Consider the following 21,112-nt stretch of genomic DNA (forward strand, 5'->3'; position numbering starts at 1 on the left):
TCAACTCTTGTAAGTTAATTTTATTGCTGACACTGCGTTTTGGGGTCGTCAACATGTTTTGCCCCCCCCCCCCCCCCGCCCCAAAAATCAAACTCCGCCTATGTGGCCTGACCCCAATTCACCAAATATGTTCAGTCTTATTAATGTTCCGTCCCCAGCAAAAAGTGTACATGCAGGTTATGCTGTTATATCGTCCCTACCAGTATTAACCCTTAAAGACCTGCAACATGAAGCACTTATCAGAGAATCCCAAAATTTGAAAAATAAGGTCCTAATGAAATCTTTTTTTTTTCTTCCAAATTTGTAAAAAGAAATGTCAAAATTAATATGTGTAATAAGCGCTCTATCTATAACCCTAGGTAAATCCTGTTTTTTTTTTCTCGTGGAACCTGCAGATGCACGTGTTGACTTGCGTCAATCTTTTTTTTTTTTTTTTTCAAAAAGATATGTCAAAATTCTGAATTACTCTCAAAATCATGAAATTTTGGAGGTATCAAATATGATACATTTGGCCATAAAAGGTTAAGACCAAATCTACGCCCTTGCCCGTCTAAGGGAAAGCGTGCGTCTTAAAAGTGCTTTTCTTATGTTGTTGAAGCAGTGTACTTTAATTGTGTGTGCACGGATTAATGTATGCTGTCTAATGTTTTAGCACTCCCCGCGTGGTGTGTCACTGCCCCCCCCTCCAAAAAATAGTGTTTTATGGGTTCAGTTTTTTTTTTTTTTTTTACTTATTTATAACGGGATCGTGCAATAAGCATGCGTGGCTGGCGTGTGCGTTTTTTAGCCAGAGTGGCTTTTAATAGTGCTTTTTATTTATTTTATTTTTTTTCAAACTGGTGTGTTAAATTGGCCTCTGCGTTTTAAAATTGTTTGTGTTTTTACACCAACCTCGCCAGTTTAAATTCCCTACACGATTACTTCCCCGTCCTTTTCTTTTTATTTTTTATTCAAAATAAATACTTTGTTTTTATCCAGTCCTATATCCACATGTTCAGTTTATTCGGAACGAGGCTGCATTAATGAGATTTTATTGTTTATGTTGCTGTGCCATTTTTGGCCACTAGATTTATATTAATATTACATTTCCAAACGCTTAAAATGTGTTTTCAAATGGAAAAAGTAAAAACGGTATATTATTCGTTTTCATTTTTTTTTTTTTAGATGTTCATGAATGTTTATTTAGCTATATTTTTCGCTATTATTATTATTTTTTTAAATAGCTATTAATGTTATTTCATGATTGATCGCAATAGAGGTCCAGTCGACGTGGACAGAGGAGCTGGCAGTGATGTCACATTATTATTATAATAATTATTACTATGCCTACAATGTATGTACATATTAAAATAAAATAAAAATAAATAAATATAGGGATAACAGTAAGTTTTTCATTCTAATTGTTTTATTTAAAATTTTTATACAAATTTAAATTGGTTGAATTAAAGAATGTATTCTCTTATGAATATTTATTCATAAAATATTTATACATTTAATTGTAGCTTTTAAATTGACGTCTATTGCCGTCCGGAGCGCTGAAACATGATACAATGCCAAGATGGATTTGATGTTTGTCGCTGTCAATAGCAGTGAATGAGGGAATGGCGTTTGAAAGAAGTGATGGGATTATTGTGGGTCCTGCCCATAAACGGATTTTAAGGGGGGGCCATGACCCCCTGGTGGCCGAAAAGTGTTATTGCATATAATTGACTTTCCTATATTTATATAAAAGTTGTAAAGCAATAAAACTGCAACAAATGAATTAAATGAACAAAATTTTTTTTTTTTTACAATGGGTCGAAATTATTTTTCGAGCACTTTAGACAGTCATTTGCTTTGCATATAATTTTTAATATATATATATATATATATATATATATATATATATATATGTTAGAAAAAAAATTAAACGATTTTTTTTCTTTGAAAATATATATATATTTTGATTGAAGCAACTTTTTGGGGGGATTGAATGATTTAGACACAAATGTCCTAATCCAGGGGTGTCCAAACTTTTTGCAAAGGGGGCCAGATTGGGTGTGGCAAAAATGTGGGGGGCCGCCCTTGGCTCACGTCCTTTACGTAGAACAATATACAGTATTAAGCAAATTTTAGCAAGCCATTCTGTGTGTCACATTCGCTTTATTATTATTTTATAATTAATAATTTCAACAATCTCGCAATTTGCCTTTGTGGCGTTCTCTCTCGACTCTCGGGCTCTTTCGAAATACTGCTGCTGTGAAATTAAACTAGCTTCAAGTTGCTTCAATTTCTCGCTGCCTATCTTCCCTATAATCTTGTCGTACATGTCAGCGTGTCTTGTTTGGTAGTATCGCCTCACATTGAACTCAACAGCGACTGTCTCTTTGCAAATAAGGCAGACACAGTTGTTGCATATTTTAGTGAAGAAATAGTCCAATTTCCATCTATCCTTGAAGCATCGGCCGTCGCAGTCAACTATATTATTTTGGTTAATTGTCGCCATTTTAGAAAATTGGAAGTAAAGGGTCACACGGGGTAATGTTGCTTAGAGTGCTGCTGCCTTTTAGTGGGTAAATGAGGAGCAGCATTTAGTGTTTAAGCTACTTCATATGCTGGTAGGAGTACTACTGACCAATTTATTAAGTCTGTGTGCGGGTTAGACATTATTGATTTTATGACAGAAGCTGGGGGCCGGATGAAATTTGACCATGGGCCGCGTTTGGCCCCTGGGCCGGTCTTTGGACATGTCTGTCCTAATCATAATATGGCCTAAACACAAAAAAGGATTGGTTCAATCTAAGAAAACTTTTTCAAGTGTTCAAATGCAAATTTTTCAATCTCAAATATTTTTTCGTATTCAAAAACTTTTTTCTATGATTAAAAATGTTCTTTTTTTTTTGATTGAAGTGATTTTTCTTTTTGGAAATCTATATATTTTTTGAAGCAACTTATTTTTTGATTGAATAATAAAGAGAAAAAATGTCCTAGCCAAAATGTGGCCCAAACACAAATCAACATTACTTCAATCAAAAAGTTGCTTCAATCAAAAAAAAAAAAAAAAAAAAAACCTTGACTTCAATCAAAAATAAATAAAATAACAATGAATCAAAGAAAAATAGCTTTCACATGAATTTTTTGTTTGTTTGTTTGTTTGTTTTTGTTTCAAATTTATTTTTGCATTCAAACACATTTTTTTTTAATTGATTTTTTGGGGTTGAAAATAAATATTGTGATTGAAGCAACTTTTTTTGGATGGAATAATAAAGACCAAAATTTATCTCCATATGGCTACGCCCAGGGGATACAATTTTTGACTGTGGTAACTACATTGGCACGACACCGGCGGGCGTACCAAATTCAATGGATGACGATCTTGGCGAAAAGTATTGCCTAAGCAGCCTGATTTAGAATTCCCCTCAAGAGTGATGGGAAACAAAAAACGCTCATTGTCAACTTATTATTTTAAATATTCTTGTAAGTTGACATCAACATATTGTGCCCCTCCTGCCCCAAAAGTCAAACTCCGCCTATGGTGCTGCAACAGCCGGGGTGGCCGCCGGTCCGACCGGGCCAATAAACAGCACGCCAGGGGGCCACATCGGCCTTTTTTTTTTTTTGCAGGAGGGCGCCTCCTTCCTGACATATTGAAATTTACTAAGGGGTGGAGGCGAGGTGAAGTACTGGGGGAGGCTAAGTAACGAATTTTGAACAGGGGGCGGGTCTCCGGGTCCTACCTTATAAAGCAGTCCGATTGGCGTCTCTCCTCACCCCGTCCTGCGCTAACCTCAAGTCCGGCCTCCAGCCCTCCGTTTGAGGGGGCTCCACGTCTGCAAAAATAAAAAAGAAAAGAAAATAAGAACCTGGAAAACGATGGCCACATGAAGTTGTTGTGACTTTTTACACGAAGGAGCTTTTTTTGTCGTGTGTGCAAACAAGGATTTTAACTTTTGGGGAAAAGAGTTAAAAGTTGAAAAAAGTGTCAAGGTGCGACAGCTCATCCAATTCCTCTCAAGGTTTTCTTTGTGGGGATGTTGAGCTCTGTGAAGATGGAAGCCCACGACATACCAGAGTGGAATACTTTCTACAGCGAGGCCAGCGAGGTAAGCGAACGCAACACGCGCGTTAAAACTGCTGCAAAAACATCATTATAGTTCATATAATTTTTTTTTTTGGAGGAAAATCGGATTGAAAATGCTATTTTTCTTAACTTAAGTCGACTTGAATGAAGTCATTCGCAATTCATTGGTACATTTATCGATACAAAATTATAAGAGGCCAAGAAAATTCTCAAAAATTAATGTTTGACAAGCTTATAATTAACGACACTATTCAATTTACAGCTCAAATGCGCCAGCAACACATTACATTTACATTTACAAGCCTAAATAATAAATAATAAGATCTGTGAATACACAAGTACATTTGCATGTTAAAACATAAATAAAAAAATAAATAAAAGTATATTTACAAGCCTAAACTGATATGAAAACAAATATGTGTTTAACGCATTTTAGGAAAAAATGTTTTTTTAAATGCTTGAACAATATCATAAAGATATAATACATTAGTTTTTCTAATAGTTAACATAAAATATGAAGATGCATTCATTTATCACACACATTGAATCCTATTTTGTCAAAAATAATTGACATTTTACCACCTAAGAAAACATAGTCGTATATTTAACCTTCATACTTCGTCAAAAATGAAGCAATCATTCTCGTTTGATGACGTAATTATAGTTGCTTGTTCGCACGGCAAACAAATGCAAATAACAATTTAAAAAACACCGCTAGGTGTTAATGTAATTCAAAGTTAATGTCATCAACTGCTGATTAAATTAACACGTTGCTCAAGTCCGAGCGAAGTGCGAGAGTTCCTTCCAACTTTAAATATTATCGGTTCTTTGAATATTGGTATGTTTTTGAAGCAAATATAATATGGAAAAAAAGATTTTCCATTTTTCCGCAGTAAAACTGTGTGGGAGAAGAAATCAAAAGGGTCTTGCTGACGCGCTCTTGCGCACTTTGACGTTCACGCGTGAGTGCGAAATCCGTGCGCACTGAGAGCTTCATTGTGCATTGACCAGGAAAAAAAAAATAGAAGACGACACTCACTAAAAGCCTCCTTCACATTAGAAGAGAAGAAAACTCTGAAATAAAGTGAATTCACTAATGGTTATTTTTCTGTGCCATTGACTGTGATAGCATAGGCGGAGTTTGACTTTTGAGGCGGGGGGGGGCAAAACATGTTGATGACCCCGAAACGCAGTGTCAGCAATAAAATTAACTAACAAGAATATTTATAATAAGTTGACAGCGAGTGCTTTTTTGTTTCCCATAATTATTGAGGGGAATTCTAAATCAGGCTGCTTATAGGCAATACTTTCGCCAAGATCGTCATCCGTTGAATATGGCCCGCCGGTGTCGTGCCAATGTAGTTACCCCAGTCAAAAATTGTATCCCCTGGGCGGAGCCACATGGAGGTAGATTTGTGTCTTTATTATTCAATCAAAAAAAAAAAAAAATCCTTCCATTAAAATATATATTTTCAACCAAAAAAAAGTCACTTTAATAAAAAAAATGTATTTGAATGCAAACTAAAATAAAAATGCATGTGAAAGCTATTATTCTTTGATTTTGTTTGTTTTTTTGTTTGTTTTTTTGATTGAAGTCAAGTTTTTTTTTTTTTTTTATTGAAGCAACTTTTTTGATTGTGAAGTAATGTTGATTTGATTTTGGGCCACATTTTGGCTAGGACATTTTTGTCTTTATTATTCAATCAAAAATAATATTATTTGATCAAAAAATAAGTTCCTTCAAAAATATATTTTCAAAAAGAGAAATCACTTCAATCAAAAAAAGAAATGGTGTCGTGCCAATGTAGTTACCCCAGTCAAAAATTGTAGCCACATGGAGGTAGATTTGGGTCTTTATTATTCAATCCTAAAAAAAAGTTGCTTCATAAAAAAAAAGTGTTTGAATGCAAAAATACATTTGAAACTAAAATAAAAATGCATGTGAACGCTATTTTTCTTTGATTTTTTTTTTGTTTTTTTTTTTGATTGAAGTCATTTTTTTTTATTTTTTTATTGAAGCAACTTTTTTGATTGAAGTAATGTTGATTTGGTTTTGGGCCACATTTTGGCAAGGACATTTTTGTCTTTATTATTCAATCAAAAAATTAGCTGCTTCAAAAATATTTTTTCAAAAAGAGAAATCACATCAATCAAAGAAAGAAACTTTTCAATCAAGGAAAAAGTTTTTGAATGCGAAAAAAATATTTGAGATTGAAAAATTTGCATTTGAACACTTCATTTTGTATCGAAAAGGTTTTCTTTGTTTGAAGCGATCCTTTTTGTGTTTGGGCCATACTATGGGTAGGACATTTGTGTCTAAATCATTCAATCCCCCATAAAGTTGCTTCAATATATATATATATATATGTGTATATAAACGATTAAATTTTTAATCGAGTTAATTACAGCTTAAAAATTAATTAATCGTAATTAATCGTTAACGCGATAATTTTGACAGCCCTACTATATATATATTATATATATATATATATATAGTACTGTGCAAAAGTCTTAGGCAGGACACCTGCCTAAAACCTTTGCACAGTACTGTATATTTTTATTATATTACGTATATACAGGATATACTGTATGTATATATTTTCGCCAAGTGGAAGCTTCCATGATCCTAATAAATTTAATAATTAAAAAAATATATATACAGTACTGTGCAAAAGTTTTAGGCAGGTGTCCTGCCTAAGACTTTTGCACAATACTGTATATATTTTCAATCAAAGAAAAAATCATTTGAAAAATAAAATTGCCCTCCCCTATTTTTTTTTGGTTTTTTTTTTGTGAAAATTATATGCAAAGCAAACGTTTAAGTTGCCAGTCACATGATCTGTTCAAAGTCTAATTTTGACCGATTATAAAAATATATTTTTTTCTTCATTTCATTCATTTTTGTTGCAGTTTTATTGCTTTACAACTTGTATATTTGTATCAGAGTCAATTAAATGCAATGACACTTTTCGACCACCAGGGGAGGCCTGGCCCCCCTTAAGATCCGCTTATGACGTCCAATCCATTTTGATTGAGAGAGGTTGGCAGCGAGTGATCGCTGAAGAAAATTGGACGTACATTGCAAGGGCGTATAGGTTTGGTCTCAACATTGGTAGGGATGATCTAACAGCATAACCCGCATGTACACTTTTCGCTGGGGATGGGACATTAATAAGACCAAACAGATTGGGTGAACGGAGGTAAGGGCTACATTTGAACCCAATTGACTGATAGGCTAAATGATCAATGCAAAATAAATCTGAATTGACTTATAATAACTTTCATATGTATTGGTTCACCTGATACACCGTTCATTTCAAACCTATTAAAAACATTTTGAAAACTTCCAGAATAAATATCTGTATTTTCTTAGCAAATTTGAATTCCAATATTTGAACATAACTTTAAATGGTAAATGGTGTTAAAAATTATATTAACACACACAATTAATACAAACTTGATAAAAATCTCTTAACTATCCAGGAATGCTAAAAACTAAAACATTTGTCTTAAGACCACTCAACATTATCTGTCTAAATAAGGAAATTAAATATAACTGGAAAAAAAAAAAACATCTTAGGCGCGGAAAAACAAACCAAAAAATAGTAATAATAAAAAGGAGGTTTTCATCAGGTGAAACACTATTTCTTTTGTCCACAAGACAGCCAAACTCAACAAAAAAATGAAAGTTCCTTTCAACTGCTTTAAGACCACATAAATAAAATAAAAATGAAAATTGCGGAGAAGAGGGTAAACCTCGGTTCACTACATTTCTCACAGTTTAACGTTAACAGTAGAAAACACATACAGGAGGACACTTCTCTCTTCTCTCAAAGCAGCTTCCTACTGTAGTTTTGCAGGTTAGCAAATTCACACAGTTTAATGTTATGCTAACTCTGATGGAGGCTGGACTTTCAGTAGCAAAATTAGTGGTGTGTCCCCCCCCACCTCCACAACAATGACGTCTTTTTCCTAGGGCTGTCAAAATTATCGCGTTAACGGGCTTTAATTAATTTTTTAAATTAATCACGTTAAAATATTTGACGCATTTAACGCACCTGCCCCGCTCAAACAGATTAAAATGACAGCAAAGTGTCATTTGCACTTGTTACTTGTGTTTTTTGGTGTTTTGCCGCCCTCTGCTGGGGCTTGGGTGCGACTGATTTTATGGGTTTCAGCACCATAATTATTATTGACATCAACAATGGCAAGCTACTAGTTTATTTTTTGATTGAAAATTTTACAAACTTCATTAAAACGAAAACATTAAGAGGGGTTTTAATATAAAATTTCAATAACTTGTACTAACATTTATCTTTTAAGAACTACAAGTTCTATCCATGGATCGCCTTAAGAGAATATTAATAATGTTACTGCCATCTTGTTGATTTATTGCTATAATAAACAAATACAGTACTTATGTACAGTATGTTGAATGTACATGTCCGTCTTGTGTCTTATCTTTCCATTCCAACAATAATTTACAGAAAAATATGTCATATTTTATAGATGGTTTGAATTTAGATTATTTACGATTAATTAATTTTTAAGCTGTGATTAAATCGATTAAAAATTTTAATTGTTTGACAGCCCTACGTTTTACATCAGCAGCTGCTGCTGGCTGAAAAAAACTTCTAATATCCCTCCTCTTCGAAGGAGGCGGAGGAGGTGGCATGTTGTGTTTCTGTCATGGCTGTGAGTGTGCGCGTGTGTGTTGTGTCAAGTCATCAGCCATTGCATTTGCCACGTGCATTTGAGGGGAAAAAAATAGACTCATTCAACAAGTAAAAAGGGAAAATTCACGTCTGAACATAATGAAAATAATTCACTTAATAATGGTAAGGTCAATTCTATCCTTACAGCATATGTGAAGACAATCTAAATTACTGTACATATATAACTGAAGTCATTATATAATGGAAATAAGGTTGCTTAAAAGTTGGTGTGGACAATTGGAACGTCCTGAAAAATAGCTAATGTTACGTCCCTACTGTCCCTATGCAAACGTACGCCCTTGGTCCATTGACATCAATGGCACAATGTTGAAAAAAAAATTAAGGTAAAATACAAGCAGTTCTTTGCCTTGCGAGAATTTTATCATTAAGATACACAAAAACAGAAAATTGCACATAAAAAAACACCACGGTTGTTTCGGTAACTGTATATTTTACAGTAGTTCACAGTTTTTTTTAAAACTGAAAATCACAGCAGCGTGAAAAAAACCTTGTGATCCATATGTTAAACGGTCTTGATGGTGACGTCACTGGGCTACATTTCGACTTCTTGTCACTGTCATCATTACAGTCGAGCGTGGTGACTGCAGAGCGACAAAAGGCTGCGTGTAAGAAAAACTTACTTCTTGAGAACTCAAAACAGCGTGCTATAGCAGATGAAGTTGGCCTATTCACTCAGAAGTCAGCATGCTCGACAGGCGCAGAGACAGTGTGAGTTCAAACCCAGATAGGCAGCAGGGGCGTGACAAAATATCGGAATGGTGATACAGTGATCCCTTGTTTTTCATGTTTAATGGGGACCAGAACCCGCCGCAGTAAGTGAAAAAAAAAACGCCAAGTAGCCCCCCCCCAAAAAATAAATAAAAATTGTCTTCAATATATTCAGATTCGGCTCTGGAAAAACATACCTACAAGACATGTTTTGTCACTTTTTTCCCAAAGTATCACTAAATAATTATGTATTCCGAAATGCACCGGTTTCGTCACAATTTGGAGCCGTTGATCGCCTTCCCAAAATAGTCGTTTTTTAATATTTTGGATATATATATATATGTGTGTATGTATATATACAGTATGTATATAAATTAGGGGTGTCAAACGATTAAAACCTTTAATCGAGTTAATTACAGCTTAAAAATCAATTAATCGTAATTAATCGCAATTAACCGCAATTCAAACCATCTATAAAATACGCCATATTTTTCTGTAAATTATTGTTGGAATTGAAAGATGAGACACAAGATGGATATATATATTCAACATACGGTACATAAGTACTGTATTTGTTTATTATAACAATAAATCAACAAGATGGCATTACCATTATTAACATTCTGTTAAAGCGATCCATGGATAGAAAGACTTGTAGTTCTTAAAAGCTAAATGTTAGTACAAGTTATAGAAATTTTATATTAAAACCCCTCTTAATGTTTTCGTTTTAATAAAATTTGTAAAAATTTCAATCAAAAAATTGAATTGTTGATGCCAATAATTACTTACACAATGCTCATGGGTGCTGAAGCCTATAAAATCAGTCGCACCCAAGCGCCAGCAGAGGGCGACAAAACTCTGAAAAACACAACAAGTACACATTTCACTGTGCTGTCATTTTAATGTTTGAGCGGGGCATGTGCGTTAATCGCGTCAAATATTCTAACGTGATTAATTTAAAAAAATAATTACCACCCGTTAACGCAATAATTTTGACAGCCCGAATATAAATATAATAAGTATTTAGTCAACCACCAATTGTGCAAGTTCTCCTACTTGAAAAGATTAGAGAGGCCTGTAATTGTCAACATGGGTAAACCTCAACCATGAGAAATAGAATGTGGGGGAAAAAAACAGAAAATCACACTGTTTGATTTTTAAAGAATTTATTTCCAAATTAGAGTGGAAAATAAGTATTTGGTCAACTACAAACAAGCAAGATTTCTGGCTGTCAAAGAGGTCTAACATCTTCTAACGAGGTCTAACGAGGCTCCACTCGTTACCTGTATTAGTGGCACCTGTTTTAACTCATTATCTGTATAAAAGACACCTGTCCACAACCTCAGTCAGTCACACTCCAAACTCCACTATGGCCCAGACCAAAGAGCTGTCGAAGGACACCAGAGACAAAATTGTAGACCTGCACCAGGCTGGGAAGACTGAATCTGCCATAGGTAAAACGCTTGGTGTAAAGAAATCAATATTATCATTATTTTAAACCAAGAATAAAGAAGTAAAATGCTTGTTTTTATTAAATGCTTCATTGAGCGAGTTCACTCAAATCTGCTTACAATGAGTTGCCGCAGCAACTGTTTAACAAGTTAAACGATGATTGAAGCATGCAGCGCTTTGAAGTAAGCTTCTCTGGCAAGATCAAACCTTAACCGTCTGTCAATCATCGTTAACTTTAATAAGCCATTCCAGTGCACTGCCTGACCAAGAAAGGCAGCAGGAGTGAGAGTGAGAGACGACGTGATCGGATTGGGACAGCTCTATAAAATACTGCTAGGGTTGTTCCGATCATGTTTTTTTGCTCCCGATCCGATCCCGATCGTTTTAGCTTGAGTATCTGCCGATGCCGATATTTCACGATCCGATTGCTTTTTGTTACTCCCGATTCAATTCCAATCATTCCCGAGAATTTTTCCTGATCATATACATTTTGGCAATGCATCAAGAAAAAAATGAATAAAACTCGGACTAATATATACATCCAACATACAGTACATAAGTACTGTATTTGTTTATTATGACAATAAATCCTCAAGATGGCATTTACATTATTAACATTCTTTCTGTGAGAGGGATCCACGGATAGAAAGACTTGTAATTCTTAAAGGATAAATGTGACATTATATATTGTGCTAAATATTGCCATCTAGTGATTTTTTATGAGCTTTCAGTAAATGATAATTCAGCCATTTAACTTCTGCCCAAATGTATGATGGGAAGTGCAACCATGACTGTGCGTAGTGGTACCAATTGATATATGTTCTCCGCGTTGGGAAATAAAACAGGGTGTTAAAAAAAAGATCAAATACTACATTTCTTCCCTACATTGCTTCCCACGATATTTCTAATTGATGAGATGGGGATTGTAAGGCTGTAGCCAATTAAAAAACAGCTTCAAAGGCTGCCAAAATTGTCTCTACTCATTTAACGTTGCCTTTTAACTCTATGTGTACGTAAAACGGTGCCATTATAGATTGAACGTGAAAATGCGTGAGTGGGTAGTGATGCGCATGCATTAATTGCGTTAAATATTTAAAAGTTATTACCGCCGTCAACACGATAAATTTGATAGCCCTAGTTTAAGCCAAAACTAAAGACTCTGGATGAGTGTAAGACATTTTGTCTGTAAATTTAAATACAATTATAAAACAATTTAATTTAAAAAATATATATATTTTTAAAAAAGGCATGTTCGATATTGTTTTGCTGATTCCGATACTTTGAAAATGACGTGATCGGGACATCTCTAAATACTGCTTTTATTTATCTATTTTTTAATTGAAAAAAAGTACACGATGAACTGAGGGTGCAAAGTTTGAAGAGCAAAGTAGTGAGGGATCACTGTATATCGTGATACTTTGCATCCCAAAAGGTTATCGATACGCTTATGCCAAGAATTGAGATTACGTTTTAAAAAGTTACCAACAAATTGCTACAAAAATCTCACGCCGAATCCATTAAGACCAGGAGGGGCGAATCAATCAATCAACTTTATTGATATACCCCTTTACCAACGTTTGTTCATTCGAAACCAGAGCTTCCGCAGTCACTCTTTCCGATTTTCAGGGCATTTACAGGTCACTTTCTGTTGAGTTTGAGTCACTGCCTATTCATTCCCTAAAATCAACAGGAAGTGACCCATAAAATGCCCCAAAATCAACAGGAAGTGAATGACCTGAAAACTACCTCGTTGCCTGGCATTGACTGCCACTGACAGTCGGAGAAGTAGGAGGGGCACGTTTGAAGAGGGAGGGCTTTATTCATTGCCACTCTCCCAGTTCAAATGGATTGGACGTCTACAAGTGATAAACTTAGAGCAAAAGGATGAATATAGATTTTTTTTCTGTTTATTAGTTGTTTTGTAGAATGAATTCCTGACTAATGTATCGATCATCGTTGTATCGCCAAATTGTGAAATCATTGCTATCGTGAGCTTTGCATTGTGAATCTTATCTTGAGGTACCAAGAGGTTCCCACCCACAATAGGCAGTGCAGTTATGTCAACATTTACATCAGACAGGTTACACATTTATACTTTTTACAGTTGTTTGCTATTATACAGTCACAATGGTATTTTTATGGGAGTTTGTTGTAATTTTAACAGTAAAGCATTGACGGTACAATTCTGGCAACCGGAGTTGCTTTTATTTTATTGTAAATTTAACAGTTTTTTAAAGTGCAGCCAAAGTGTTCACAGACAACTGTTGTTGTTTTTTGTCACAGATGTATTCATCGCCCAGCAGCATGAACACTGCCCTGGCATCGGTGGGCTCTATGGGGCCCATCAACAGTTATATCAACCTAAACCCGGCGGGCAGTGGAGGTGGCAGCCTGAACATGGCGTACCCCGGCTCGGGTCTTAGTACATCCCCGCTGGCCTCCATGAGCTCGGGCACAGCGCACATGCCGCTTTCCCCGGTGGCGCCCTCCTTGGGCTCAGGCTCGCTGACCCAGCTGGGTCCGGCCACCGCCCCGGGCTCGCTGTCACACTACGGGAACATGGGCCAGTCCATGAGCCAGCTGGCCTACCCGTCGGGCGCCTCCCTGAGCCGCGGCGTGCCCAAGGAAATCCCGCCCAAACCGTACCGCCGTTCGCTGACCCACGCCAAGCCGCCCTACTCATACATCTCGCTTATCACCATGGCCATCCAGCAGAGCGGCAGCAAGATGCTCACCCTCAATGAGATTTACCAGTGGATCATGGACTTATTCCCGTACTACCGGGAGAACCAGCAGCGCTGGCAGAACTCCATCCGCCACTCACTGTCCTTCAACGACTGCTTCGTCAAGGTGGCCCGCTCGCCCGACAAACCGGGCAAAGGCTCCTACTGGACGCTCCACCCGCAGTCGGGTAACATGTTCGAGAACGGCTGCTACCTGCGGCGCCAGAAACGTTTCAAAATTGACGACAAGCTAGCCAAGAAGGCGGCGAAGGACGGCGGCAAGAGGGGCGAGGCGGCCGGCGAATGCAGCCCAGCTGGCGGCGGTTCGGACGAAGCTGACTCGGCCCACTCAGACAACTCCCACCCGGGTTCCTCCGACGACCAGTCCCTGCCCCGTGGAACCGCTAACAGCTCCTTGCTAGTACCGCTGGACTGCCCGCCGCCAACTGCCCCCACCGCTGTGCCGCCCTCCTCCTCAGCCTCCATCTTCCACTCCCAGTCTGCCCACCTCCTTCCCGGCGCCATGGGGCAGCACATGGAGCTCCCCAACGACGCCCTTAAGTCCCTGGACCCCCACTACAACTTCAACCACCCCTTTTCCATCACCAACCTCATGTCCAACGAGCAGAAGATGGACCTCAAGTCCTACCAGGACCAGGTGATGGCGTACAACAGCTACGCCGCCGCCGGATCACCCGTGGCCGCCAAGCAGATCTACGATAGCCCCGGACCGGCTGCCATGGACTCTGGTGCTTACTACCAGACACTTTACAGCCGCTCTGTGCTCAACGCGTCCTAATCTAAAATGGAGGTTCTTGGAGAGACTCAAAAAAAAGACACCACCTTTGGAAAGCCGTTGGAGCATTCAGTCATTTACTCATTGGTCTAGCACCATCAATGGGAGCCAATAAATTAAGATCCAGTTTAAATTCCATGTAATAGTACTAACTACTGGCAAAAAAAAAAAATCTACCCTCTGGTCGAACAAGTGTGTCCTACCAGGAATGTTTTTCCTCATGTTATCAGATCAACTGTCTTTCTCGTAAAATTTTTTCAACTACTAGTGAGACTTTTGTCCTACTCCGAACTCATAGCATAGACTTCATAGTGATATTGACAGGTCAGATTCCACCTTCACAGCGCCACGCCTCCAAGTAGGGGGCCATCCCACAATCCGCTTCAGTTATTCGCAGTCGGTTGCAGCGACACATGCAGCGATCCAACGCCGGATTTAGGTTGAAAAAGTACGAAAGTTGTACCGCATACCAACAGGAAGGATTGTCTGTGATATGTGATAAGTGACATGTTCGATGATTCAAGGTTATTATTATAGTTTTCGTTTTTTCACAAGAATTTTCAACGTAAAAATCTCTTTGTTGTAAGGCTGCCGCCACATTGACTAACAGACTGGGATCGTACTTCGACATATTTACGTAAAATAAATGCTAACTGCCTGGTTTTTTGCTCTTTAAACAAAGAATCGAGACTGTTTTAAGTCCATATCTATAAAGAATTCAGGGTTTTAAGCATTTTTTCACAAGAATTTTCACCGGAAAAGCTCTGTTTCCATAAGGCGGCCGCCACATTGACTAAAAGACTAGCATCGTACTTCGACATACTGTATTTACGTAAAATAAATGCTAACTGCCCGTTTTTTTTCTCTTTTAACAAAGAATCGAGACTGTTTTACGTCCATATCTATAAAGAATTCAGGGATTTAAGCATTTATTCACAAGAATTTTCACCGGAAAAGCTGTGTTTACATAAGGCGGCCGCCACATAGACCAACAGGCTAGCATCGTACTTCGACATATTTACGTTAAATAATTGCTAACTGCACGTTTTTTTGCTTTTAACCAAGAATCGCGACTGTTTTGCATCTATATCTATTAAAAAATTGAGGGATTTAAGCATTTATTCACAAGAATTTTCAATGGAAAAGCTCTGTTTACATAAGGCAGCCGCCACATTGACTAACAGACTAGCATCGTACTTCAACATATTTACGTAAAATAAATGCTAACTGCATGTTTTTTTTTTTGCTTTTAACCAAGAATTGAGACTGTTTTGCGTCTATATCGATAAAAAATTGAGGGATTTAAGCTTTTATTCACAAGAATTTTCACTGGAAAAGCTCTGTTTACATAAGGCAGCCGGCACATTGACTAACAGACTAGCATCGTACTTTAACACATTTACGTAAAATAAATGCTAACTGCAGTTTTTTTTTTTGCTTTTAATCAAGATTCAAGACTGTTTTACATCCATATCTATTAAAAAAAAAATTGAGGGATTTAAGCATTTATTCACATGGTTTTCAACGAAAAAAGCTCTGTTCACATAAGGCGGCCACCACATTGACTAACAGACTACCATCGTACTTCGACATATTTATGTAAAATAAATGCTAATTGCACGTTTTTTTGCTTTTAACCAAGAATCGAGACTGTTTTGCGTCTATATCTATAAAGAATTTAGGGATTTAAGCATTTATTTCCAAAAAATTTCAACGAAAAAAGCTCTTTGTTTGTGATTCCACTCGGTCACAATGCAGGCCCCCTATAAATTGGCCCCACGCCCCGTGTCCCGTCAATATCATTAAGAAGTCTATGCCAATAGTATACGAGCTAACGCCTCGTAAACAACTCATGCGGTTTTCTCCACGCAGTGCGGCAAAGTTGTTCAACAAATTCGGACATAGAGAGCACTAGTACATGGATTTTAATCTGGATTTGAAGGATCTGAAATAAATGTCCAAAAGGCTTTGCTCACCACATTTTTTGAAGGACCATAATTGTATTCCCCCATTATGGAGACTCCCTGGTTACACACAATTATGAAATTGATGATTAAGATGGACTCTGTACAAAGTGTAAATAGCGGCAATGTGTGCGTGAGTGCATGGCTGTGTCAAAGGGGTATTTGCATTTATTTATAAAGGGAATAAATTTTAATATATCTTACATTCTGCTTTGTCCAAACAGTTACAAATGTGTGCTTCAGGTGTTACTTTCACGTTTTAAGCTTCATGTTACACAAAATTTCCGTGAGTACCGCATGCCCTTAACGGGTTATTCTGGAATAAGGGATGTTCCGAAGCTCATGAATATTGGGACTTGAATGTCCTGGTGTGGGAAGATTTTAGAATCAGATCAGTTCTGGAATAAAGGTGTTCTGGAATAAATTATTATTCTGAAGTAGGCGGCAGGAATGCCTTCTAATGGCGTTGTTCTTTTTTTAAATAAGCAATGTGATGGGAATAAGATTGTTTTGGGGATTTTGGAATGTTGTCTTCTGCTACTTCCAGAATGAAACACAATTCTGGAATGAAGAAATGTTCTGTTATGGGAAATATCCAGAATAGAAATATTCCGGGAAAAAATCTGTTCCAGCAAAAAGTACTATTTAGGATTAATGAATCTGCTGGCAATCTGTGATTGGAAAGATCTAAAATAGGATATTGTGGGAATACTTTCAAAAGATGTTTAAGAATATCATTTTTGTAATAAGTAATGCTGTGGAACAGGAATGTGTAGGGATGGGAACGATCTGAAGTAGTAATGTTCTATACATGACAAAGGATTATTCTGGAATAAGGATAAGGTTATAGAATAGGAATGCTCTCGAATATAAATATTGTATTTTGAGAGGAGTGTTTGCGGGATTGGAATGATCCGGATTATAGAGGAAGTTTGGAAAATGAAGGCAAAGTAAACTGTGGTAAATACTTTAAAAAACAACATTCCGTGTTTCATTTTCGTTTTTGTTACCTGTTAAGAGTTGCTTAACTCGGACCGGACCATTCATTCACAAGTGTGTGTTGTGTGCATATGTATGAAGTCAGTTACTAAAACGAGAGGGGAGGAGAGATGCACTATGGGAGATTTACATACAGTACTTTGCACTATGGAGCTCCCACTGGCCAGGTGGGCTGATAGTGTGCGCGTTTGTGTGTTTGTGCATGTTTGTGTGTGTTACCATTCCGAGTGGGGGTGGTCTCTCTGAGGTTCAGCAAAACTGTCACATTGCGGTCAAAAGGGCCTTTCCACATGATCACTTATCGATAAAGTGGAGGACGAGAAACATCGAGGTCACATGACGGAAGAAAAAAATGTCGCATTTAAGCTATGTGGTCGCTTTTTGTTTTCACACTTGTTTTTTTAACTGCGTGTCCTTATAATATATTGTTCCTTTTTCTTCTCAATGTGATGACCAGCATTTTTCTTAATAAAAAGGTTCAAATGGGGCAATTGCTGTATTTGTGTGTTTTTCAGAGAATGTAATTATTGACTGCCAATGGATTGGACATCTAGCGCTGTCAATGGCAGCCAGTGGGTTAAATGAGTGCCCTGTAAGGTTTTATAAACAGTCATAATTTTTGCAAGGAGGAGTTCAAATTATATATTTTTTATTTACCATGCCAAAATGTGTGTCGGTCACACTAATACTTTAAATTGATTTCAATAGTCCTCCAGGCTGCAAGACCACTGATTCAGACAAAAGCTTACCGTATTTTCCGGACTATAAATTGGACTTGTTTCATAGTTTTGTGGGTCTGCAACTTAGGTGCAATTAATACAGTCGTACCTCTACACAGGGCTGTCAACAGGCTTGCAGGGGCCCAGGGACAAGAGACCATTATAGGCAACCCCCGCCACCAGCTTATCACGACAACATACCGTAATTGCTGGACTATTGGGCGCCCCTGATTACAAGCCTCACCCAGTACATTTTTAAAGGAAAAACCATTTTGTACATACATAAGTCTCTCCTGCCTATAAGCCGCGTGTGCCCACTTAGTAACAAGAGACATTGACAAAGAAATATACAGTTTTCAAAATTTTAATAACACACCTTAACTTTTCGTTCCAAACAGCGCCGGCAAACACGGCAGTTATATAGCAGCGGAATGGAAGTTACATAGCATCAGCATGGCGGTGCAGCACTAATTGTGCTGGTTAATAAAAACATAAAAGTATTTGTTAGCAATCTTCATCTTCCTCCTGTGCATTCAAACCATGGAAGTCTTCACCCTCAGTGTTGGATATGAAGACGCTCAGATGCACTTCGCCATGCACCTACTCCTCGCGTCTCTCCTTCGCTGTCGCCTTCAACGTCTCCCATAATGAGGCAAATTCACTCCTATCCCGTATTGTCCTCGTCACGCAGCAGAATGGCCCCTTCGAAACCCGTTGGCGATGGCGGACTCTTTCACAGCGCTTCACGCTGCCAGGCTCCCCCGGCAAACCTGTGCAAAAGCTGCTCTTTGCATGCGGCGAGTCTTGGCAAACGATCTCTCGCCGCTCGTCATCAAAGCTTCCCATACAACTCGGATGGCCAATTTAATTTCTTCGAGCATTTTCCATGATGCAGGTATGCCAATTCTACTCATGCACAAAGGCGGATGCACAACGCACAAAGTTACACTACCGGTAATCGTGCAAACCAGCGTCTTCCTCCACACATATATTCCACGTGTCTCACTCCAACATTTCATGCTCGAGTGCCCCTGGCGGCCGTCAGAAAAATACACAAATTGGCCGCATCATTGCACACGCCGCAGGACCCAAAATGAGGGGAAAAAGTAGCGGCTTGTAGTCCGGAAAGTACAGTACGCAGTACTTTTAACGCTTTGCAAGCAATCACAGTGTAATTTTTCAAATGATTTAATCTGAGATGGACAGTTAAATTTAATAGACGGTAATGTGATGTGACACAATATAAACAAACAATTTCCATCGATTGTCCCACGTTGGCTACAATACAATACAACTAAGAGTGCTATGCCTGCCTGCTAGGCAACAAAACAGTATAGCTAAACATCCTGTGCCTGCCCTCTAAACATCCCTGGGGTTATCAAGCCCTCAAACAGTGATGTGCCTAGATTTTTTGACAGCAAAGTCATTCATAACATCAGTGAAATCCAGGTTTTCAGGAAGCTCATGCTCAATGGAGAGCATGGCTAGGTTGTTAAGCCTGCCCTATGAAATGGTGGAGCATAGGTAGGTTTTAATATTTTCATTTTACTGAAGGCTCGCCCTCCTCCAGCTACAGTCACTGGCAAAGACAAGAAAATGCGTAGCAGTGTGCTAAAATACACAGTGGGATGTAAACCTGAAATAAATCCTGCCGCCAGACGCGAATCTGTTCAGCTTCTCGCACCTGCTCCCCACAGACTAACATATATCCCTGATCCCCCATCAACTTTTCTCTCCTCGGCTTAACGCGAGCAGCATGTCTTGTCATACCGCAGCTCAATAGGCTACGAGCGGCCGGTGACAGACTCGAATCGGGCTTTGGTCACGGTGATCGCGAATGTAAACGTTGACGTCACTTACTGACATCAACATCCACAGCCAACTGTAACCCTAATTCTCTGGCTTCCTGTCTCCCTTTTAAAGACTTCATAATTTTTTCTCGTTCACCTCTATGATCTTCATCTCTTATTCCTTTTTTTCCCCCTTTTCTGCGCACCTGATTTATGACGACTCGCAATGTTTATAACAATGACAGATTTTAATTTCCCGCTTCAGGGCACGTATGTAGTGTAGCCTTGAGTGTGCCAGAGCGGGGTCAAACCATTGTCTGCTAAGACAGAGGGGTGGGGGGGGGGGGGGGGGGGGGGGTTGTGCAAAAAAAAAAAAAAAAAAAAGAAAAAATATGTATTTGTAATATTTCATATGTTTAAGTTTTTAAGTATATATCGTCTAGAACATAATATTTAATCAGACAATGATTTAAATAAAAAAGAAATATGTGAATGTAAAGTTAAATTAAGGGTCATTCAGGGGCCCCTGTGGTCCTGAGGCCCGGGACAACATACAGCGGGGCAAATAAGTATTTAGTCAACCACTAATTGTGCAAGTTCTCCCACTTGAAAATATTAGAGAGGCCTGTAATTTTTAACATGGGTAAACTTCAACCATGAGAGACAGAATGTGGGAAAAAAACAGAAAATCACATTATTTATTTTTTTAAGGAATTTATTTGCAAATCATGGTGGAAAATAAGTGTTTGGTCAATACCAAAAGTTCATCTCAGTACTTTGTTATGTACCCTTTATTGGCAATAACGTAGGCCAAACATTTTCTGTAACTCTTCACAAGCTTTTCACACACTGTTGCTGGTATTTTGGCCCATTCTTCCATGCAGATCTCCTCTAGAGCAGTGATGTTTTGGGGCTGTCATTGGGCAACACGGACTTTCAACTCCCTCCAAAGATTTTCTATGGGGTTGAGATCTGGAGACTGGCCAGGCCACTCCAGGACCTTGAAATGCTTCTTACGAAGCCACTCCTTTGTTGCCCTGGCTGTGTGTTTGGGATCATTGTCATGCTGAAAGACCCAGCCACGTCTCATCTTCAATGCCCTTGCTGATGAAAGGAGATTTTCACTCAAAATCTCTCAATACATGGCTCCATTCATTCTTTCCTT

General features: G+C 38.1%; 1 protein-coding gene across 1 annotated transcript; it reads left to right on the forward strand.

Moving 5' to 3' along the window:
* Window positions 1-3,763: 3,763 nt before the first annotated feature.
* On the forward strand, window positions 3,764-17,925 carry LOC130911235 (hepatocyte nuclear factor 3-gamma-like). Its single transcript, XM_057829068.1, has 2 exons — window positions 3,764-4,082; window positions 13,240-17,925. Exons 1-2 carry the CDS (start codon window positions 4,011-4,013, stop codon window positions 14,476-14,478), a joined length of 1,311 nt encoding a protein of 436 aa, XP_057685051.1. The 5' UTR covers window positions 3,764-4,010; the 3' UTR covers window positions 14,479-17,925.
* The last annotated feature ends 3,187 nt before the right edge of the window (window positions 17,926-21,112 follow it).

This window comes from Corythoichthys intestinalis, unplaced genomic scaffold, assembly GCF_030265065.1.
Source record: "Corythoichthys intestinalis isolate RoL2023-P3 unplaced genomic scaffold, ASM3026506v1 HiC_scaffold_23, whole genome shotgun sequence".
Classification (NCBI taxonomy): Eukaryota; Metazoa; Chordata; class Actinopteri; order Syngnathiformes; family Syngnathidae; genus Corythoichthys; species Corythoichthys intestinalis.